At 60.8% G+C, this 21,929-nt stretch overlaps 1 protein-coding gene across 9 annotated transcripts in view; it reads left to right on the top strand.

Annotated features, from left to right (window-relative positions):
• Positions 1–11,163: 11,163 nt before the first annotated feature.
• The window catches only part of COL7A1 (collagen type VII alpha 1 chain), a 30,901-nt gene continuing 20,135 nt past the window's right edge, over positions 11,164–21,929 (top strand). For 6 of the 9 annotated variants that reach the window (XR_010441769.1, XM_064723759.1, XM_064723758.1 and 3 more), the window contains exons 1-33: positions 11,164–11,317; positions 13,252–13,342; positions 13,451–13,631; positions 13,714–13,873; positions 13,967–14,060; positions 14,141–14,299; positions 14,494–14,657; positions 14,755–14,884; positions 14,962–15,084; positions 15,636–15,785; positions 16,482–16,601; positions 16,719–16,865; positions 17,040–17,156; positions 17,231–17,380; positions 17,602–17,730; positions 17,815–17,961; positions 18,123–18,248; positions 18,318–18,461; positions 18,542–18,667; positions 18,741–18,887; positions 18,967–19,095; positions 19,173–19,319; positions 19,488–19,607; positions 19,692–19,838; positions 19,914–20,050; positions 20,130–20,256; positions 20,334–20,477; positions 20,548–20,705; positions 20,798–20,839; positions 20,981–21,007; positions 21,123–21,167; positions 21,379–21,471; positions 21,787–21,858. Coding sequence is in view for 8 of the 9 variants with exons in the window: in XM_064723759.1 (XP_064579829.1) it covers positions 11,240–11,317; positions 13,252–13,342; positions 13,451–13,631; positions 13,714–13,873; positions 13,967–14,060; positions 14,141–14,299; positions 14,494–14,657; positions 14,755–14,884; positions 14,962–15,084; positions 15,636–15,785; positions 16,482–16,601; positions 16,719–16,865; positions 17,040–17,156; positions 17,231–17,380; positions 17,602–17,730; positions 17,815–17,961; positions 18,123–18,248; positions 18,318–18,461; positions 18,542–18,667; positions 18,741–18,887; positions 18,967–19,095; positions 19,173–19,319; positions 19,488–19,607; positions 19,692–19,838; positions 19,914–20,050; positions 20,130–20,256; positions 20,334–20,477; positions 20,548–20,705; positions 20,798–20,839; positions 20,981–21,007; positions 21,123–21,167; positions 21,379–21,471; positions 21,787–21,858 (4,071 nt within the window). In the remaining variant the exon portion in view is untranslated. Of the gene's footprint in view, positions 11,318–12,522; positions 12,603–13,251; positions 13,343–13,450; positions 13,632–13,713; positions 13,874–13,966; positions 14,061–14,140; positions 14,300–14,493; positions 14,658–14,754; positions 14,885–14,961; positions 15,085–15,635; positions 15,786–16,481; positions 16,602–16,718; positions 16,866–17,039; positions 17,157–17,230; positions 17,381–17,601; positions 17,731–17,814; positions 17,962–18,122; positions 18,249–18,317; positions 18,462–18,541; positions 18,668–18,740; positions 18,888–18,966; positions 19,096–19,172; positions 19,320–19,487; positions 19,608–19,691; positions 19,839–19,913; positions 20,051–20,129; positions 20,257–20,333; positions 20,478–20,547; positions 20,706–20,797; positions 20,840–20,980; positions 21,008–21,122; positions 21,168–21,378; positions 21,472–21,786; positions 21,859–21,929 lie in introns of those variants that run through there. The other 3 variants (XM_064723756.1, XM_064723760.1, XM_064723761.1) reach the window with 3 other exon arrangements.

The following is a 21,929-nucleotide window of genomic DNA, read 5'->3' as shown; positions in this document are numbered from 1 at the left end:
TGAGAGCCTTCTCAGGCCTGTACCCATAACATAATCTCTAGGTCTGAGTAGCTGGAAGAGCTACCTAGCCCTGCCTTTTTGGTGTTAAACTGGTTGTTGCTCCGTTGTCTTGCCTCTGGGAAGCTGGACCATGGAACAGAAAGCTGAGCAAGGGGGGTGGAGAAAAGTTTCCCACCAGGTGGCACTAGCCTGTCACAGCTCCCCTTGGAAGCTGCGAGGTATTCCTGTTTGATTTTCCTCTTTGGGATAAATGTCTCTGAGGTTCTCATTTAATTTCCAAGTTCTGCCCTGACAAGGGAGATTTAAAAATAGTGTAGAAGTTTCTCAGAGTTAGTCATTACACTTGAGACTAATCCAGTGTACTAAATAATTTGTGCTGAATCTGGATTCTTGATCAAAGAGTCAGTGTGTCTGAGCCCATTGCATATACTAGGCAAGTTTGAAACTGTTAAATGCTCTTGATGCAATTTGGGTTTAACTATTGTCACAAGCTCTGGCTTGTTACAAGTGCACTGAGGGCTGAACAACTAAACAAGCTCACTTATGCCTCCAGCCTTGTGGAAGCAGTAAATGGTTCTGTCTTGGTTTTGTGACTGCAATCAGAGTGTAATCCTCTTTTATCTTCCATTGCTATATATTTTCCCTTCTTGGTTAATTTTCCAAAGTGTTATGCAGTTGGTGAGAAATACAAGGAAAGAGATCCTTGCTTAGCATTTCCTACAAGTTTTCTTCTTTGGAGGTATCTCTTTGGGAATGTATGTTTTCCTTGAGTAATTAATTCCTCAGGCTCTTCTCTACTAGTTTATTCTAGGAACACATTCAAACCCCTCAGCAACGGATGCTTTCCAGGTTGCTCTGTTTTTCTGGAAAAGCAGCTGCCCGTGCTGAGCCTTGCTCCCAGCACTTCAGCAAGGACCAGCTCCTGACCAAAGGCTGCAGGTCTGCTGGGCTGCCTGGCTTATGCAGCCTTAAATGGATTTTGTAGATGCTTTTTTCTTGTAGAAGTCTGAGTATCTGGGCTGATCTGGATGAGGAACTGTGCCCTGGTGAGTGGCACTGGATGCAGAGGACTGTTGGGTGCCTGTTAAGAGTTAAGGCTGAGCTGTGCCCAGGATGTTGGCACTTTCAGGCTGCAGTTGTGGTGGCACTGTGCCTTGTAGTGCTTGTTGTGTTTGTGTGCTGTGGCAGTCCATGCCTCCAGAAACATGAGTGTCTCACCAGCTCCAAGGATTGAGAGGTTTGCCATACTATTTTTTTCCTTGGTAAACAACAATTGGGGATGTAAAAGGTGGGAAAGGGAAGCCCATTCAGGAGTCAAGTGTTCCTGCTTGGCAAAGTCACCCATGCTCTGAGCCTTATCAGGGGCTTGGGAAGTGTAACCTGGAATTGGTGCAGAGTCATTAAGCATTTGGCAGCAGAGTGCTTTGATACTGGAGGAGCTGAAGCTCTAATCTCATTGGCAGGTCTCCTGCTTTTGGAGCTGTATGGGGGCGTTTCTGTTCCTCCACCAGAGTATCCAAACTGGGAAATGTCTGGCATGACAGAAGTGTCCTATCTCAGCTTTTCCTGAACCTTGAAAAAGAATCTTTTGCTGGACCTCTCCCCCTTCCCTCCCCACAGTTTCCGCTGCCCAGTGAAGGACAGTGCCAGAGGATGGAGTTGGAACCATCCCTAGAAGCATCCCAAGTTCACTGTAACTGGAGATGGCCTGGGTGACCTAATAAATCTGTTTCCTGGCTCCATGGACAATGCAGGATTGTTCAGTGGGGCTCTTTGACCAGTTTAGTTTTCAATGGCTTAAGTGTTTTATTTTGCTACTTGGAAGGTTACTTGGGATCCCATTAGTCCGTGCTGATAAATTTAGCCTGGTGTATGGACTGGCCTTTGCTCCCTCCCCTCCTGCATGGTCTTACCCTCTCCAGGTTAAGTGCCCTCTTTGGAGCTATTGTGATTGCTTTTACTCCATGACACCTTGGCATTCCATCTCTTGGCTGCTAAAGGAGAGGATTTGGAAAGTTGGATACTGTGTGCACCCCGTGCAAGGCTCTGCAGTTTCCTGGACACAGGATTTCAGTGGCTTGTCTCCACTACACAGAGCTATTCCAGGAATGTAAATCTAGCAGTGAAAACTGTGAGTGCTCACTAGAGCCCTGTGCTGAGTGCTCCATGTTGTCCTGGCCTCTGCAGGCAGAGCTGCTGGTACCCCCAGTGCAGGGCTGCAGGGCCCAGCAGATGCACAGGGTGGATCTGCCTGTGGAGCAGGCAGCCCCTTTGATATGTGAGATGCTTGTTTGTGATTCGGGTGCTTGCCAAGAGAGGGGCCACAGCAGCCAATTGTCAAGAGTTGCCTCACCTGAGCTAATTACCCACCCTGGAAAGTACAGTTGATACTCATCATGGGTGCTGAGCCAAGCCTGTCCTGGGGAAGCAGGGAGCTGCAGGGAGTCTTTCACAGAAATGAGAGGCTTGGAGCTGTGCCACTCCTTGGTGCCAGAGAGCTTTTGGGAGGAGAGCCCAGAGCCCTCTGGGCCTGCTTCTCTACCTGCTGTCCTGCCAGGGCTGGTGAAAAATGGCAGTGGGAGCTGTAGGTGAGTGGGGCTTAGAAAGCAGGGCAGCTCTGTAGTGTCTTGTGCTGCTGGAGCCTTGCTCTGCTCAGCCCCCTGGTGCAGGGATTGACTGAGGTGTTGGCATGGCTGTGACCAGGGGCTTTGTCCCCCATCCAGCCCCTGTCTAGTGTGGTTTGCTGAGGAAAGGGATGGGTTCTCCTGTGATTGTGTCACCCAGGGGGGCTGCAGCATGGCCAGGCTGAGGGAGGTACCTGGTGCTTGGTAATGCTGACCAGGACTCCTGCATTTCACTGCTGAGGCTCTCACCAGGAGAGAGGAACAGTGAGCAGTGATATCTGGACACGTATCCAGCAATCCTTTTTCCTCTTTGGGAAAGGAAATGCCTCGTGTAAAGCTTTTAGTGTATTCATTGCGTGGAAAAGCGGTGGACAAAAGGCCCATCCAGGCCTGACTGCCAGCAACAGCCATCCCAGGCTGCTGTGAGGCACGAGCATGGTGGCAGGAGCTGCCTTTGTCTGCACTGCTGTGCCTGGAAGGGCTGAGCTGCAGCTCTGAACACCCTCATTAAAAGCTGCTTTACCCCACACGCCATCCACAGAGGTTGGATGGTTCTCACTTTTCCATGCAAGTCTCTGCTTTCCTGTCTTTTCCCCTTATACATTTTCCTTCCTTGAGGCTGTGAGGTTTTAGTGGGGTTGCCAGGCTGAGGTTTGGCTTTGTTGCCCATTCAGACCATCACTGGGGATGCCCAGAAAAGCTGTTTGAAGTGTGGGGTGTGGAGAGGGATCTGCCCAGGAATGGAAAATGGAGCTGCTGGGATGGCAGCCTGGGGAGCTCCCAGCCCTGATCTGTGGGAGCAAGAGGGATTTTTTTCTGTATGAAGAGGTGTCAGCAGTACCTGTGCTGGATCACCTGCCAGGTGCCCTGGAGACACTGCTCCTGCTCAGTGTCCCACCATCCACTGCTGAGCCTCTGCCATGGTCTGGGCTTATTTAAGGCTCTATATCCTGCTGTAGTGGGAGAACTGCACAGCAGGGACAGCATGAGGACAACGAAGGAAGCTGGATTAAATGCCTGAAGCAAGGTTTGAGCAAGGCTTAAGATACTGAAGAATGAGCCTGAATACCTGAGTGCTGTTCCTGGTTCCACCAGGAGCCTGCAGTGTGACATGGAGCATTCAGATTTTGGGGCACTGTGTTAAGGTGGGTGCTGACACCAGGTGCAATGCACAGAAATAAAGCTGCTCCCCATGCAGTGCCCTCAGCACAGTGACTCAGGTGTGCAAAGCATTTTGTAAAGCAGCCCCAGTACTGTGCACTGCTTTCTGCTTTGCATGTGGCTTTTATTCCGAGTAGGCACTTGGATAATGCTCTGAAGGGAACGTGCTGCTTATCTTTGATTTGTTATATTTAGGGAAGAATGAGTTGGCTCTTCTGGAGGGGATTTTTTTCTTCCTCATTTGAATGCTTAATCTAAGGAATTGCAGTGATGTTGCTTCAAGACTTAGCAGTGGATGTATTTCAGCTTCAGGAAAGTGCACTCTGAGCTTATCGGGGTGCACTGTAGGGCTCAGCATTGTGCAGATTCCTGAGTACCAAACCCATGGCCCCCATTTGGGTCATGTCACCCTTGAGCAAAGCTGGGAGTGATGGAGGAACAGGCTCAGTGCTACCCATGGAATGTTGAGGGTGGGATTTCCAGGTAGGGATCACTGCCTGTGCCAGGGGGTCTCTCACAGGAACTTGGTGCAGAGTGGCTCTGGGAACTGGAGCAGCGTGGATCTGTGGCAAGTTCCTGCCTCTGCTCTCCTGGCACAGCAAGAGGCTGTCAGGGAGAGGAGATGGCAGGTGAGTGTGCTCGAGTCTGGGCATCCCAGCTCCACGTGGCAGCTCTGCTTTTTGCACCCCTTCCCCCACTGGCTGCTGCGAGGCTGGAGGTCCCTTGCTGCCCCTGGCTGCTGTCCACTCTGGTTCCGTGGCTTCCCCTGCTTTGTTTACTGCTGTTCCAGATGTGCAGCTCTTGGCAGGAGCCCCTATGACGTGGGAACACAAGCATCTCCTGTTCCTGCCTCGCACGAGCAGCACTGACTCACAGGTGACCTTGCCCCAGCCCCGCTGAGGGGTATGGAGGATGAGATCCTCATGGTTCAAGGTGAGTCCTGGAGGTGGTGAGGGGGCAGAGACAGGATGCTGTGCTCTTCCCTTCTTGGTGGCCACACAGAGGGGTGCAGAGGTGCTGGTGATATGGTTTCTGCAAGGACCTGGAGCTCTGAGAGCCCCGAAGTTGTCACTGCTCTGGGGATGCACTGTGCTCAGCCTTGCCCTGGAGCCCCCCAGCACCCTGCCCCACAGCTGTGGGGTCCCTGTGTGGCATGGACGTGTCCCCCCGCCCTGTGCCATCCTGGTGACGCCCTCCGGCTCCACCAGAAGTGAAATCATCCAGGGGAGGCCTGGGGAGGGAGGAGTTCCCATGGTGACAGACAGCGATTCACCCGGCAGGGCAGGGCGGGTGCTTCGTCCTTTTGATTCCTTTCTTCTGGAGTCGGGCACCCAGCCAAGGAGCTGAAGGAGCAATGGCACAGCCTCGCGGGGGAGAGACACAGGACAAGTCTGGTCTCGTGAACTGCATTAATCCCTCTGGAGCAGCTTCCCCTGCAGCCTGGCTGCTGCCCCACACGTTGGGTGAGCCTGACCCTTCCTGCAGCATCGATTCCCTGGGTGCTGGCTCCCTGCAGCCTCCTCAGCACCCCAACAGACTGACAAACAGACCTTGATCCTTCTTCCCATGCATCATCGGTCATGTGTGAGACATTCAGGGCAGTATCCTGCAGCTGCTGGGGATCCAACTCTGTTAGCCAACATGGGCAAGTGTGGGTAAAGAGCTTTGTGCCGTCCACGTGCCTTTATCAGCGCCCAAGGCCTGCAAAAGCCCCTTACCAGAGGCTGCAGCATGGCCCAAACTCTCCAGGGGTAAGAACCCCTTCCTGAGCCCCTGGCTGTCCCAGGCAAGGCCCCTGCCACACCCAGATGTGAGCTGTGCCATCCCTCCCTGGGAGCACTGCCTGCCGGTCCTGGCTGGGCTGCACATCCCAGATCCCCTTGTGCAAGCAGCAGCCAAGCCCCAGGAGAGTGGGACAGGGGCTCTTTCATGAGCCCTGCCAGAAATTCATATAGAGCTGCAGGTAGTTTTGAGGGGGGTTGATGCAGGTTGTGAAACACTTGAGTAGAGGCAGAGAGGAAGCATTGAGCAACCACCCTGTACTCCCAGCCATCAGGCCTGCATCCCAGATACAGAAGTGGGAAAATGAGAGCAGGATCATGCAAAAGAGGAGTGAGAGAGGGACAACCTTTCCCTGGCACAGGGACTGTGAGAAATCTGGATTTGGAGAGATGAGGTGAGCAAACTCCTTGTGCAGCTCCGAGTGAGTCTCTTGCTGTCACTTGTGAGCACAAGCTGGTGTGCTGCTCTGCCAGGGCCAGTGGAACCAGTGCCTGTGGGCTGGCAGCAGGAGGGACTGAGCACAAGGCATTAGTGACTGGTTATTTCCATGTCTTGGGAAGTCAGGGTCAGTCCACTGTGAGCTGTGTGCAGCAGCAGGGTCCATGTGTCCATCCTTGGGGGTCAGGATAGAAGCCCCTGAGGACTGGCTCCTTGGACTCACAAGGAGTAGCCAAGGTACTCCTCCTCTGGGAATACAGCTATCCTGAGCTCCTGCAGCCAGGGAGGCATCTGTTGTTGCCATTGAAAGGAAGAACAAATACACCCAGTGCCATCAAGCTGTGCAAAGCCCCTGTAAGGAGCAGCTCCTTGCAGCACAGCTGGCAGCACCCCTGGAACAGCTCCAGCTCCCTGGGCCCACATGCTGCCCCTCTGCCTTTTTTACCCCTGCTTGGTCATTGCTGTCACCACCCTGCTCCCCTCCAGCACCCCATGCCATGCTGCTGCCTTCTCCTGCAGGTTCTCAAGGGTCCATGGGGGCTCCCAGGGTTGGATTAGCCTGCCGCTGGCCTTGTGTCCTTGGGTGCTGTGCTGGGAGCTGGGCAACTGCCTTTTCCCAGAAAAGCTCAACATCAGGCAGCAGAACAGATTCCAAGTGCAGGGAAGGTGGTGCTGCCTTGCCCTTCTATCTCTGTACCACCTGCTCCCAGCAGCGTTGGGAAGGAGGGATGGGGCAGCCATGGCTTCATGGTGCTTGTCCCACTCTTATGGGGAGTGGAGATGGTGCAGGGTTTGGGATCTGATGGCAGCTTGTCCCCACATGTGGCAGGAGCTGCTGTGTTCCTCCTGCAAGTGCCCTGGCTCTGCAGCTCTGGGCTCTGTCCTGGCCTTGGCTGCTGCTGTGTGCCCCTCCAGTCCCCTGAAGCCCCTGGAAGCTAAATGTGGGGCACAGCACCTTGCAAGGCAGGAGCAGCCCTGCTGTGACACCTCCCAGCACCCAGCAGGGCCTGAGCTGTCCTCTCTGTCACACACCTTCTCGGAGGGATGCTGCTGAGGCCAGGCGGCGGCCAGAGGCGTGGGTGGCACCGCGCTGTTTGCAGGTAAGATATTTCCTGGCTTTCCCGGCGCTCTAGGGAAGCACCGGTGACCCGGCCTCGTCCCGAGCTGCTCTCCCAGTGCAGGAATGCCACCTTTCACCTCTGCATCCCTCCCCTGGCCCGCGGCAGGGCCGGACAGCGCTGGGAGCCCGCAGAGCACAGGGCAGCGCTGCTCGGGCTCAGCCGCCCGGCGCAGCGTGTCCAGTCCCGCCCTGCGCACCCCGGCCCAGCCCGCACATGCCCCAGGGTGTGCGACGTGGGCTGGCAGCGCTCCCTCGGCTTCCCTTCGTCTCCTCCTTCCTGCAGGCACCCGGAGGAAGGGGAGCCGCTCCCTGTGCTCTGCCGGTGCCGGCTCCTGCCCTGCAATGGGTCCCTGGGTCTCTCTTTGGGTCCCTGGGTCTCTTTGTGCACCCCAAGCCCGGCTGTGCCCCAGGGGGTGGCAGCCACTGCCTGCTGCTCCCTGCACACCCTGCAGCCAGGAACAGGCTGGCAGCACCTCAATCCTCATAACCCCAGGGTGGGGAATTTTTATCTGCCCCTACAAAGAAGCAGGAGTTTCCTTTCCATAGCTGTGTGTGCTGGGCTAGTGGGGCATCTCTGGGGCATAAACCCCATGGGATTGTCAGCTTGAGAAAAAGGCAGCACTGCCCCCATGCAGAGGTGCTGGGGGAGCTTTGTTGCACCTGGGCCCTGCAATTCTGCATCTCCTCCATGCCCTTTCTCAAGGGCAAGGTGGGTTGATTTTACTGAGCCTGGACCCAGCTGCAAGTGGGGACTGCAGGGCCAGGAGTGAAGGGCAGCAGCTCCTGCCTCAGTCAGTCGAGGAGCTGGATTGCAGAACAGCCAGGCATGGGGATTTCAGCCCCTGCCTGCATTCTGCTTACACCTTCCCCCTGCCTCCCCCTGGGTCCCTGACACCCAGCCCCAGCCCCTCTGGGTATCCCAGCATCACCCAGAGCCCAGCCACAGGATGCAGCTGAGGGCAACTTTTTAACTAGGCACTCTAGAGCCCCATTCACTGCTGCTGGCTCCTTATCCTGCTTCCATCATCCCCATTGTCACCTTCCCTTTCTGGCATGCTGGCCCCATGCCATTGCAAAGCACTGCCAGCCCTTGGCAGAGCCCTGGTAGTGCCTGGCTCTCCCCTCACTTGCTGTGCCTGAGAAGCAGCCTGGCCTCTGTGGTTGGGCTGACCAGGGCTGCCTTCTCCTGCACTGCTTGGCTAAGGGGAGGGTCATGTCCCCGTGGTGTCACCATTCCCTCCTGAGCCCGTTTTGCACGGCCAGCGGGGCCTGGCCGTAGCCCAGCACAGGTTCGTGCGATGCTGGTGTGCAGCTGTGCTGGCAGCTGCCTCCAGACACAACAGTTTACAGATAGGAAAAGCTTTCCATCCCTCCACAGCAGTTGTGGAGAGCCAGGACATGCACCCACCCCATGGGGAGCCTTGTGGGGGGGCACAGCAGGCTCAGCCTGACCCCAAGCTTGGCTACAGTGACCACTTGGCTCCATCTTCATTCTGTCACCAGACTGCTGCTGCCTCCACAGCAGCTAAGGTCCCCCAAAATGGGAACATCCCCTTAACTTTGGACATCCCAAGAGCTGCTGGGCAGAGAGGAAAGCTCGTTGGTCATAACTTCATCCTGATATACTTTGACTCCTTTTGCCACAGGGATGTGGCCGTGGGCAGCAGCAGGATGGAGGGTGCTCTGGCACAGAGGAGCTGTTCGTTTCTGTCTGTTTCCCTTGTGAAGTGCAGTCTGGAGGGCTGGCATGGCATTTTGCCACCCCAGACCCACCAGGGTAGGTCAGCAGGAGGTAAGGGCTGACCCTTTCCCACCCTGGTCTATTTTGTGGTCTCTTGGGTTGCTGGGTTGTCCTATGGGGTGACACAAGTGTTCCCCAGGGCTGCACTGTGAGTGTCACCCTGTCCCTCTGGGCTCTCTCTGAACTGACTGGTGATAGCCAGGGGTCATGGGCCCCTTTTCTGGGATGCTGGGCTGGGTGGCTGGGTGCCACATCATGGAGCTGGCGGTGCCTGGTGCTGGAAGACATTCCTGGAGCATGTCTCAACTGGCCTCTGTGGCAGACAAGGTTCCCCCTCCAGGCTCTAGCCCGTTCCTCCACCCCTCCCCTGCCTCAGCACTAGCCCCCTGATGCTCCCCTCCCCAGTGTGAAGGGCTGGGAGAGGTGGCTTCTCCCTTCCAGCAGCCCCAGAGCTGCCCCATGTATCCCCACTGGCTGGGAATGCCGATGTCTGCTGGGGTGGGGAGCACTGCAGGAACACAGCAGGGCCAGAAAACTGAAATCCTGTAAGGGTTGTGCTGAATCCCAGCCCATGGCACATCAGCACCAGAGGCAGTGGAGAGGGTGGGCAGGGGATGGGGGCAGCAATCCCCACAGCAGCACAAGTGCAGCAGGCTGTGTACCCCACCATGGTGTGTGACTGTGCAGCAGGCTCTGTACCCCACCATGGTGTGTGACTGACTGCAGCAGGTGCTGTACCTCCCCATGGTGTGTGACTGACTGTGCAGCAGGCTCTTTACCCCACCATGGTGTGTGACTGACTGTGCCTCAGGCTGTGTACCCCACCATGGTGTGTGACTGTGCAGCAGGCTCTGTACCCCACCATGGTGTGTGACTGACTGTGCAGCAGGTGCTGTACCTCCCCATGGTGTGTGACTCATCCCGTCCCAGAGAGCTGAAACCTCACCTGGGGCTGAAGATTTTCTTCTTTCCCATTAAGGCAGCAGTGAGGCCTCATGCCTGGCAAGCAGGGGCAGGGAAAGGCTCAGCTCCTGTGCTTCCCTTGTGCACACTCTCAAACCAGGGGGTTCCCTTCCCAGGGGTAGCATGACCCCTGTGAGGCTCAGGGTCAGTGCTTTCCTGGGGAGTGCCCTGCAAAGACCAGGGTTGTTGGGACCCGTGGAGGTGTCCTGGAATGCGTCATGGTCTGGCCAGCTGTTGAGTGTCATTTGGGAACCAGGTTGGCATGCACAGGTGAGGAGCTGGGGTCAGGGCCAGCCCTACAAATGTTGTTCAGTGTCTGTGCAGAGGAATCAGCACGCTCTGGGGCCGAGCCAGCTGGGAGATGGGGAACCCCAGGTCTGGGCTGTGGCAATGACTGGTGGCTGGGCTGCCAGCCGGCCAGGCTTTGAGCAGGCTTTCCAGCCTCTCAGGCTGTCCCCGGAGGGGCTGGCGTGCAGCGGCGCGGGGGTGCCCGTGAGTCACTCACACCTGGCGCTCTCCATCTGCACGGGCAGGACCGTCCCGCGCCGCCGGCCGCAGATTCCTTCCCTGCTCCTGGTATGCGGAGGGAAGCTGGGAAACACCGCGGAGGCGGAGACACTCCGGTTCTGGGGAGCCAGCAGCCCTTGTGCCCCGCTCCGGCGCACATGTAAGGACAGTGCTGCTGGTAAGGTGGTCAAGATGCTGCCGTGGGTGACTGGGGAGCACCCCAAGGCAGTGCCTGCGGTCCTGGGTGCCCAGGTGGCGGGCAGAGCCCCTGGCACCGCTGTGAAATGTCTCTGTCCCGGTGTCCGGGTGCCGCTGGGCGCTGCCCGCCCCGGGGCTGCCCCCTGGCCGCGGTGACCCCCGGCCGCCCGTGCCCCGCCGCCGGCACCGCGCCGTGGGGCGGCTCCGCAGCTCCGGGCCCGGGGCCAGCCACAGAGCCCTTGGCAGGCCCCTCCGCTCCCTGTCTCACCAAGCCCCCGGTCTAATTGGGACAGCCGCCCTGTCTTCATTAAACGGGCTCTGGCGGGAGGAGGCTCTAGGGACGGTGCTGACCTGAGGATGCTGGGCTGCCGGCCGGACCCGCAGCGCTGGGGCAGGCGGGGGCAGAGCTGCGGGCACGGCGCGCTCCGGAACCCGCCCGCCAGCCCTGGGGGCCGGGGCTGAGCTCTGAGGAGAGGAAGGCTAATGAAGAGGAGGGGATGCACTGCTTGCTGTACCTTTAAGAAGAGCGAGGGCATCGCCGCTCCTCCCCTGCCTGGGAACAGCTTGTGCCTGGGAAAGTTGCCTGCAGCCGACCCTGGAGCATCTTTGCTCGGTGGCCGGTGGCCCTGCCCCCGGCCCCCAGCTGTGAGGTGGCCCCGGGCCCCAGAGATCCCCAGTGTTGCTCCTCTTGCTGCCCGCAGGAAGATGCCTCTGGACCCGTCTGTGCATTGCCCTGCCAGGAGCCGGAGGGGAGCCCCTGGGGCAGTGCCCAGGAGGGCACAGGTACGTGGGGTGCTGGGAACAGGGAATGAGGGCTGACCAAGGGGACAGAGGACAGGTGGCAGGGGGTGCATGGCAGGTTCCTTGAGGCAAGGTCAACCCCAGGTGAGCTCAGGCACCAGTGGGGAGGATGAGGTGCTGTGTGATCTGCCCCAAGGAACGCTGTGGTCCCACAGGTGCCCTGGGGGTGAGGAGTACCCTAAGGGTCAAAGGTGCACCCTGGGCTGAGGAGGAGCCTCAGGGGACTGTTCCAGTCACTTCTACCAGTCACAGGATGGGCAGAAATGAGACCAGGGCAACACAAGATCTCTGCCTGCCTTGCTGGGCATCTTCTCTCTTTCTCCTCCTCCCAGCAACTGCAGCCACATCACCAGTGGCTTTCCAGCAAGTGTCTCCAGCTCCGGGGTAGGTCTCAGCCACAAGCCTGCAGTGAGATGGTGTTTTGAGCAGGGCAGGATGATGTTCCCACAGCTGACTCCAGCACAGTCCCCGTACTAGAGCCATGGGTGCCAGGGCCCCACATGCTGGGTACCCCCAGCCCTGTGTGCAGGAAGGATCCTGGACGAGGCCTGGCTGTCCTGCAGCCTGGTGGGAGCTGTGCTGGCATGGGGAGCAGCCCTTCAGGCCCAATGCCCTTCCCAGGGCTGGTGCTCAGAGCCAGGCTTTAACCCAGATGATGCCAGGGGCTCAAGTCCCTGTGGCAGCTCCATCCAGGTCTGCCTGGATCCATCTCCAGTCTCCAGGACACATTCCCCTGGGATGGATGGATGGATGGATGGATGGATGGATGGATGGATGGATGGATGGAAGTGGGTGGCCAGCTCCTGGCTTGCAGGTTCCAGAGCTGCCCACCTTCCCGAAAGATGCTGGAGGGAAAACTGCCTTGAGCCTTACTGGAGCCCGCTCAGCCCCTCACGGGGGTCTCGGTGGCAAACCCAGCCGCAGCCGTTCCCGGGTGTCCAGCCCTGTCCTGCTCCATCCCCATCCCGGCGCCGCTGCACGCCGTGCAGCTGCGGGGCAGCCCGGGTGGCCCTGGAGCGGGGAGAGCCTCAGGAGCTGCTTTCCTTCCTTCCTTCCCTCTCGGGAGCGGTGGGAAAAGCCCTTTGGGAGGCCGGGCTGGGCGGGGGCCGCGCCGCTCCGCTCCCCCCGGCCCGTGCTCCGGGCCGCCCTCCATAAAGGGGCGGGAGCACCGGGGGCCGGTGCGCGCCGGCACCGCCTGCGCCCGGCACGGCTCGGCACGGAACGGCTCGGAGCGGTGCGGGACGGAGCGGCCCCGCGGGGGCGGCGGGTGAGCCTGGAGCTGGGGGGGGCACCGCGGGGCAAGTCGGAGCCTCCGCGGGGGCACCGCGGGCACTCGGCCGCGCTCCGCGGCGGGGCTGGCACCGCCCGGGCCGGGCTGGGCTCGGGCTGGGACTCGGCGGAGGCACCGCGGCGGTACCGGGCCAGGTGCCCTCCGTGCGGCGGGGCAGGGGCTGGCAGGCCGGGCTGAACTCGGGCTGGGACATCGCGGGGGTACCGGGCCAGGTGCCCTCCGTGCGGCGGGGCAGGGGCTGGCAGGCCGGGCTGCCCGCGCTGGCTCCCCTGCCCTGGAGCACCTTCCCGGGGCGTAGGAGCCCCTGCGGGCGGGGGCCAAGGGCGCTGATGCCCATGCCGTGCCGTGGGGCAGGGGAAGGGGTGGCAGAGGCAGAACCGGGCTGTAGCCGGGCCGGGGCTCTCTGTGTCCCCTCCACCGGCTGTTCACGGGCCGGCTCCCGCCGCCTGTCCCGGCCCGGAGCGGGGCTCTCTCCGCGCCCTGGGGCGCCCGGGGCGGCACTGGCACCCTGCCCGCCCAGCGCTGCCAGGCGTTCTGGCACGGGCGGTGCTGGGAACCTCCCGAACTGCTGTCCCCAAGGCTTGGGGCTGGTGTGGGACCGTGGTGGCAGCATCCTGTCCTGCAGGCTCCCACGATGAGCAGCCAACTCCTGCTCCTGGCTGTGCTCCCGGCGCTCCTGCGTCCTCCAGCTGCCATGGCACAGAAGAGGAGCCAAGGTAGGCGCTCAGCACTGGGTCCACACGGTGGGTGGGACAGTAAGAGGGCTTCAGCACCAATGTGCCACAGCATTGGTCTGTTCCCTGAGTGCTGTCACTGCTCCGCAGCAGTGTGTGAGGATGTGCTGGAGGCTGACATCGCCTTCCTGGTGGATGGCTCATCCAGTATCGGAAGGAACAATTTCCGAGCTGTCCGCACCTTCATGGAGGAGCTGGTGGGGCCCTTTGTGCAGGTGGTGGGTGAGAAGGCAGTGCGCTTTGCCATGGCACAGTACAGTGATGACCCACGGTGAGCCCAAGGCAGGGGGCATGGGTGGGGTGCAGGGTGGCAGGACTGAGTGACAGTGACAGTGTCCCCCTGTGCACTCCAGGGTGGAGTTCTCATTCTCCCAGCACACTGATGGCACAAGTGTCCGGAGGGCCATCCAGCAGCTGAGCTACAAGGGTGGCAACACTCGCACAGGCGCTGGCTTCCGCTACATTGCTGACAACTTCTTCGGCCCCATGCAGCGCCGGCCTGGGGTCCCCCAGGTATGTGCAGAGCAGTGACCCTGGCAACATGGGGAGAAGTGTCAGGCCCATGGACCCCATGCTGGATCCCACAGCCCTTTCCTGGCCCTGCAGATCTGCATTCTCATCACGGATGGCAAGTCCCAGGATGATGCTGAGGGGCCAGCAGCAAAGCTGAAGAGCCAGGGTATCAAGGTCTTCGCTGTGGGTGAGTGAGGCTTCTGCAGCACATGAAAGAGTCTTCTGCTTGGTTCAGGTCCCCCCTCACTCATCATCTCCGTGTCCCAGGTATTAAGAACGCTGACCGTAAGGAGCTGGTCCGTGTGGCCTCGATGCCTACTGACGCCTTCTTCTTCTATGTTGGCGATTTCAAGTTGCTGGACACGCTGGTGCCACTGATTACACGGAGGGTGTGCACCACTGCTGGGGGCACCCTGCGCCTGCTGGGTATGGGCCCCCATCCTCCTCCCTCAGGGGCACAGCTGCTGTCAGTGCTGGGTACCAGACTGTGCACATTTAGCATCCATCCCACCCCCAAAATGACCATCCTATCCCATTGGGCACACATCTGTGCTGCCACAGCAAGATCTCCTCTCTGCTTCATGCACTGTGGAGCCAACAGCCCCTGTGCTACCCCACAGATGGGCCAAGCCACACTGGCCCCTCCAACCTGGAGATCCCAGAGCGGGGCCTGGACCATCTGCGGGTCCGCTGGAGAGCAGCCAGTGGCCCCATCACCGGCTACCGGGTGCAGTACGTGCCACTGACGGGGCTGGGGCAGCCTGTCCTGGCAGAGAGGCAGGAGGTGAGTGCCCCCAGCTGACTGCTCAGAGCTCCTGGGGTTCCTGGTGGCTCCATGTGTGACCTGGGGCAGATGGAGGGGTGACGTTGTTCCTGCCCAGGTGAGCGTGGGGCCACGGGAGACAAACACCGTGCTGCGGGGACTGCGTGTTGGGACAGAGTACCTGGTCACTGTCACCGCCCAGTACGCCAACAGCATCGGCGAGTCCGTGTCCGGCCGAGCACGGACCCGTGAGTGTCCATGTCTGCAGGGATGGGTGGGTGCAGGCATGGGGCTGGGGACTCATCCCTGCTTCTGTGTGCTCCAGAAAGCCGTGCTGGCTCTGTGCTGGATTTTCGCGTGGTGGAGGCTGGACCCACCTTTCTGCGGCTGGCCTGGCAGCCTGGCCCCGAGCCCCCCCAGGGCTACAGCCTCAGCTACACTGTGCAAGGTGAGGGCATGGGCCCTGTGAGGGCAGTGCTGCCTGGGCTCCCTGCCTTTGTGCAGCCTCTGGGCAGAGGGATGCAGGGATGAGTGTGAATGCAGGGATACATGCCCAGAGTGTTGTGGGTGTGTACCCACCCACCCTCACACGGCAGCCAGCACGCGTGCGCTGGGCGTGGGGCGCATGCTGTGCCGAGCTGAGGAGGCAGCCTGTGTATTCCTGCACCCCGAGGCTTCATGTGCAAGGTTCAGGGTGTGTGCTTGGGCGTGCACAATGGCTTGGGGCCTGGCGTGTGCCCTCATGGCTGCTGCACATGGGGGGCAGGCAGCAGACCCCTGTTCCAGCCAGGGACAGGGCTGGAGCCACACACCTGGCAGCCTCACCCTGGCCTGGGGCACTGCAGGGGGTGCAGAGACTGGCCCACGTCCCAGTCTCTTCCCAGTGCTCTCCACCCCTGGCACTGACTGGCATCCTCAGGGCAGGGTGCAGGCCCACAGGCACCCCTTCCCTGCTGGGCCTGGTGTGTGCTATGTCCCTGTGCCCCCACACCCCTCCAGGAGCACCTCAGAGAGAGGAGAAGAGCCTGACAGCCAGCGCACAGTCAGCCATGCTCAGCAACCTGCAGCCCAACACTGAGTACGTGGTGATGCTCCAGCCCCACTATGCACAGCAGCCTGCTGCCCCTGCCACCCTCACCGCCCGGACACGTAAGTGCTGTGCCAACCCCTGGGCCCTGCCAGGGTTAGGAATAGGTTCCCAGCACAGGGATGCCCCCTCCAATCATTGTGCCCCATTGGGATGGGGCTGCCTGGCCTGTTGCTGCCTCTGGGAGTGGGATGGGGATGCAGGTGAGCATGGCTACAAGGCGATGCTCTGGGCCCCAAAAGTTGCTCCCAGGGCAGGATGCAGCACTGTGTGCTCCCAATTTCCTTTGCAGCCTTCTGGGAGTGTTTCCACCAGAGCTTTCTTCCCATGATGTAAAAAATGTTGACTGAAAAAATGCAGGGTTTGAGTACAGTGCTCTGTGGGAGGAAAGTGCGGTTTCCACCAGGGCAGAGGCTGTTGGAAAGCATCTCTGGGTAGGAGTGGAGCTGAGGCCCCAGGGCAGCACCTTTGCAAGCATCCGATTTTGGCAAACCATTTCCTTCAGCTGCCCCAGGCAGTCTTAACCCACAGAAAGTATTTAAGGCATTAAGAGGAAGACATTTGAGCTCCATTTTGCACAGTTTGATTCTTTGAAGGAGCCGCCTGAGCACGGGCTGCATGCAGTGACCTCAGTGTGGTTAGCATTGGTGGGCAGGGCAAGGGGGCTTCCTGGAGACAGCGGTTTACAGGTGAAGGTGCTTCCTGCTGCCCCTGCCCCATTCCCTTGGGGGAGATGGACAGTCACCTCACTCCCACAGGGCACCTGGTGGGCGTGCAGCACTTGACAGTGCACAACGTGTCAGCACAGAGCATGCTGCTGGCCTGGCAGCCTGTCAGCGGCGCCACCGGCTACCGCCTTTCCTGGGCAACCCGCACAGGTAGGTGCCTCTCCCACAGCTTGTGCCCCTGCTGCTGGTCCCTGAGGAAGGACAGGAGGGAGCTGGTGGCACCTGCTGCCTGACCTCCCCAAGGGACTGCTGCACCGGCTCCCACAGGGCAGGACAGGCGCAGGGTGGACCTGGATGCTGGGCAGATGTCACACGCACTGGTGGGGCTGCAGCCCAACACCGACTATGTGGTGATGGTGGCCCCACTCTTCAGGCAGCTGGAGGGGCCCGCAGCCACTGTACAGCAGAGGACAGGTAGGTGTTGGGTACAGGTGATGCCATCCTGCTGCTGTGCATGGGAGGGGGCAGGGGGGCAGGGAGCAGCCCTCATAGCCCCTATCCTTGCCATGTGTGGGGACCAGGGACATGGGCTGGGTGGCTGCAGCAGGGTGGCACAAGGTACCCTGGATCATGGAGTCCCTCTTGCAGAGGCAGGTACAGACCAGACGCTGCAGACCAACATCCTGGGCCCCACATCCATTCAAGTGCTCTGGACCAGTGCCCGTGATGCTCGTGGCTACCGTCTGGAGTGGAAGAGAGCCACAGGTAGGCTCAGGGTGCCTGCTGCCCCTGTGGGCCCTCCATGCCAGCAGCTGGCAGTGATCCTTCCCTTCCTGCAGGACCAGAGCCCCCCAGAACAGTGTCTCTCCCCAGCAGCACCAATACTTACCAGCTGACGGGGCTGAAGCCGGGCACCGAGTACCGCATCACCCTCTACACGCTCTATGATGGTGGGGAGGTGGCCACCCCTGTCACCACCTTTCAGACAGGTCAGTGCTGCTGTGGGTCCCCTGAGCTGTCCCCCAGCATTCCAAGTCTTTGGCATGGAGGGATGTCCCAATGGGCATTGCTCAGGCTGAGGACTGCCTTGGCCATGCGAACTCCAGCTGTGTGGTCACAGCCCAGGATGAGTATGGGGGTTGTGCTGAGTATGGGGGCTGTGCTGTCCAGGCTGTGCCACTCCAGCTGTGCCTCACGTGTCCCCTCACAGGCGTGGAAGCACCCGTGGGTGCTGTGTCAGACCTGCGGCTCGTGGAGGAGTCAGGCAGGCGGGCACGGCTGAGCTGGACCGCTGTCCCCGGTGCCACCGAGTACAAAGTGGTGCTGCGCAACACCCAGGGTGAGTCTGTGGGCAGGGCTAGGGTGGCACCCGGGGCATCCTGACAGCTGGCACCGAGCCACCGCACTGCCCTCCCCCTGGCAGATGGCACGGAGAGGACGAGGCGCGTCCCAGGCAGCCAGACAGGGCTGGAGCTCGGTGACCTGAGGGAGGGTGTCCCGTACCTGGTGCGTGTCTCGGCACTGGCAGGCGGCCGGGAGGGCAGTGCTGCCACGCTCACCGTCCGCCTCAGTAAGTCCATGGCAGTTTGGTGCCAGGAGTTCTGGTACTGCATGTTCCCACTCTGGCATGCACCTGTCTCTATCCCCCTGCAACCCCTTGGGATGGCAGCCTGGCTGTGGGGTCCCTTTGGACTCCCCAGGGTGATGCTGTGGTGTTATGGGGTGGTGCAGAGTACCCAGAGGTGGGCAGCATCTCGGATCTGCGGGTGATGGAGGCCGGTCCCAGCCAGCTGCGGGTCACCTGGCGAGGGCTGCCAGGTGCTGGGGGCTACCTGCTGACGTGGCAAGGCAGTGACGGTGAGTGAATGGACCATGGGGTGCTGGGACAGCACTGCTGGAGCCCTTCCTATCCCAGCCATCTCTTAGGTGTGAAGAAATCCCGCTTCCTCCCTGCTGACCCCACCACCTTCACCATCGATGGGCTGCACACCAGCATTGTCTATACCATCAGTGTCTCAGCCATTGTGGATGGCCGTGAGGGCAGCCCTGTCACTGCCACGGGACGGATAGGTGAGGTAACCCCTGCCTGACAGTGCTGTCTGGTGCCATTGGCTGTGCCCGAGGTGACAGTGGCCCTCTTGGTGTCACAGTGCCAGAGCAGGTGGGGAAGGTGACGCAGCTGGAGGTGCAGGCATCCAGGAGCAATGTTGCCCGTGTTACTTGGGTTGGTGTGCCGGGAGCCACTGCCTACCGTGTGGTGTGGAGCCGCAGGGACGGTACTGTGGGACGGGGATGGGGGTGGGCTGTGAGGGCAGCAGGGTGGGGGCCTGATGCCACAGTCCTTGGCAGGGGGTTCGGAGAACAGCCGGCGAGTTCCTGGCCACACCAACTCCTTTGACATCCCCAACCTGGAGGGAGGCGTCTCCTACACCGTGAAGGTGACGGCGCTCATTGGCAACCGAGAAGGGAACCCTGTCTCCATTGTGGTCACCACCCGTGAGTGCTGAGGCAGGGGCATCACCCCAGGGTGGCACTGGGCACTCCTGACCCTGACGCCTGCCCCTCTGCCCTGCAGCGGAGGCAGTGCCCCCACGCCCCGTCAGCGGCTTCCAGGTGACCGAGGCCTCGGAGGACCGCCTGCGCCTGGCCTGGCTGCCAGTGCCTGGCAGCACCGGGTACCGCCTGTTCTGGCGCCTGGCTGAAGGTAAGCACAGCTGGCTGGAGCCCCTGCATCCCTGCCAGCCCCACCCGCACCCCCTCACCCCTCTCTGCCCCTGCCAGGGGGGCCCCAGCAGAGCCAGCAGCTCCCAGCCACCTCCAGCTCTTATACCCTGTCGGGACTGGAAGCGGGCCGGCACTACCACATCAGCATCACCAGCCTGGCTGGCGGCCGGGAGAGCGAGCCAGCCACCATCACTGCCATCACCAGTAAGGGACTGACTGACTGCCTGGGGCCAAGGCAGTGTGAGCCCCCTGACACATGGCTTGAGCCCAGAGGGGCACCCAGGGACTGGACTGTCCCAGCGTTGGGCTGGGGAGGGAGCACGCTGGGGGCCACCCCATGAAGCTGGGACACCCTTTCCTCCCCCGTGGTAGCTGCCCCGAGCCGCATCACCAACCTGCGGGTGACGGAGGTGCAGAGGGATTCGGTGACTCTCACCTGGACCCCAGTCCCCGGTGCCTCTGGCTATGTCCTCTCCTGGAGCCCTCCCGCAGGTGAGACGAGTGGGTGGCCCCAGGACGGTGGGCGGCATCCCCGCAGGGGCCTGCTGATCCCTCTGACTGTGCCCTGGGCGGCAGCTGGTGGGGAGAGGGCGCGGACGCTGCCCAGCACTGCCAGCTCCCAGCAGGTCCCCGGGCTGCGCCTGGGCCAGCGCTACACCTTCACCCTGCGGCCGCTCCTGGGGAGCACTCCGGGTGCCGAGGCGTCCGTCAGCGAGCGCACAGGTACTGGGGGAACCTGCATGGTGGACTGGGCTTGTCTGCACCCTGGTGGTGGCTTCACCCCTTCCCATCCCGCAGTCTGCAGGGATGCCCTCGGTGACGTGGTGTTTTTGGTACACGGCACCCGCAACAGCTCCTCTGGAGCCAGCGCTGTGCGCACCCTCCTCTCCAACACCGTGTCAGCCCTGGGGCGCCTGGGCCCTGAGGGCACACAGGTAGGCTGCTGCCACAGCGCTGGGAACACGGGGGGGTCGTGGGTGGTGCTCCCACGACTGCTCCCCTGCACCCTTGCAGGTGGCCCTGGCCACGTACAGCTACCGCAGCCTGCCCTGGCTGCTCCTCAACCGCTCCAGTGACCTGCCCACCGTGCTGGAGCAGATCCGCACCATACGCTACGAGGAACCCAGCGGCAACAACATCGGTGAGGGGCAGCACTACGAGCTGGGCCAGTGTTTCTGGGATCCTGCTGACTGTCCCTTCTTCCCTCTCCCTGTCTAGGGGCAGCCATGACCTTTGCCAGGACGTACCTGCTGAGTCCTGGCGCAGGGCGCCGTGCCGGAGTGCCAGCAGTGCTGGTGGTTCTGGCTGACAGCCCCTCGGGGGATGATGCCATCACTGTGGCCAGGGATGTCAAGGCTGGGGGTGAGGATTAATAGGATCTCATCAGGGTGTGCAGGGACTTCTGTGGGTGCTGAGGGTGCTCTCTGCTCAGGGGTGCAGGTGCTGGCAGTGGGCTTGGAGGGGGCAGACCGGGAGCAGCTCCGGCGCATGGTCACCAGTGAGGACCCGCGGTACCTCTATCATGGCAGAGACCTGGCAGAGCTGGAGGGAGAGCTCACCGATGACCTCTGCACCATCATCTCCACCAGGGTAAGGGCCAGAGTACCTCAGAGGTGTGGAGGGGGAGCAGCCCATGTAAGCTCTGATCCCTGGGTTCACACAGGCTTGTCTTTTCTTGCCAGCCGGAGCCAAAGCCAAAGCCCTGCACTATGAAGTGCCCCAAGGTGAGCTTCTCAAGGCTGTACCATGCTGTGCTGCAGGTGCTCAGCATGGGTCAAGGACCCCTAGCTGCTGACAGCAGAATCCCAGTGGGGAGTTAAGCACAGGAGTGCCAGCCCCTAACCCCTTCCCTCTGTCCCTTGCAGGGCGAGAAGGGAGAGCGCGGTGAGGCTGTGAGTGCTTTGGGGACACCCCGCCACCAGCTGGTGGTTTTGGGAGGTTTGCATGTCCCACACCAGGCCAACATCAGCTCACAGGGGATGCTCACTACTGGCTTTGTCTCTGCAGGGACTGCAAGGACGTATGGGACCACCAGGTCTCCCTGGGCAGCCGGTAATAACCTGATGGAGGGGGGCACAATAGGGGCAGCTCCCTGGAGAGGGCAGTGCCATGGTCCCCATGTCCTAATGTTCCTTTGTCCCTTTGTCCTGCCAGTGGTTGGGTGTGGGGTAAGGACCTGTCCAGCCCTTGCTACAGGGGTGGACAGGCAACACCTCTTGACCATCACCTGCCACCCAGCCTGTCCTCTCCCCTGTGTCTGCAGGGTCGCCATGGGCTTCCCGGCTCTCCAGGACCACCAGGGCCACCGGGTCCACCAGGAGAGAGTGCTGAGGGTCCGGGCAGGAAGGGGGACAGGGTGAGTACCTCTGGCCCTCACCTAGGCACCCCAGGATCTTTGGACAGTGACCTGGCTCCATGGGGCCTCTCACTGCCCCTTGTCCCTTTGGTCTCCACACCTACGCTGGAGGAGAACTCCTGGTGAAGAACACCTGCCCCACACTGCACCCTCACATCCCAGCTGAGCACATGGGGAAAGGCAACCTGGAACCCAGCTCTGCCTTGGGGCTGCCCTGAGCTCCCAGGGCTGGGGCCAGCACTGCCTGGAGCACTGAAGGAGTCTGGCAGTGCTGGGGTACACCAGATGCTGGCATGATGCTCCTCTGTCTTGCAGGGATTTCCTGGAACTGATGGGGCACCAGGAAGCCCTGGACGCCCTGGGAATCCTGGATCACCTGGGCAGCCAGTGAGTAAGGGTGTCCCCTGGCTTTGCTGCTGCACATTGGGCTCTCCATTGCCCTGCCTGCTCCCTGAGCC

This window comes from Zonotrichia leucophrys, chromosome 12 (assembly GCF_028769735.1).
Source record: "Zonotrichia leucophrys gambelii isolate GWCS_2022_RI chromosome 12, RI_Zleu_2.0, whole genome shotgun sequence".
Taxonomy (NCBI): domain Eukaryota; kingdom Metazoa; phylum Chordata; class Aves; order Passeriformes; family Passerellidae; genus Zonotrichia; species Zonotrichia leucophrys.
The sequence above is the reverse complement of the archived record's forward strand: the minus strand, read 5'-3'. Positions and strand labels throughout refer to the sequence as shown.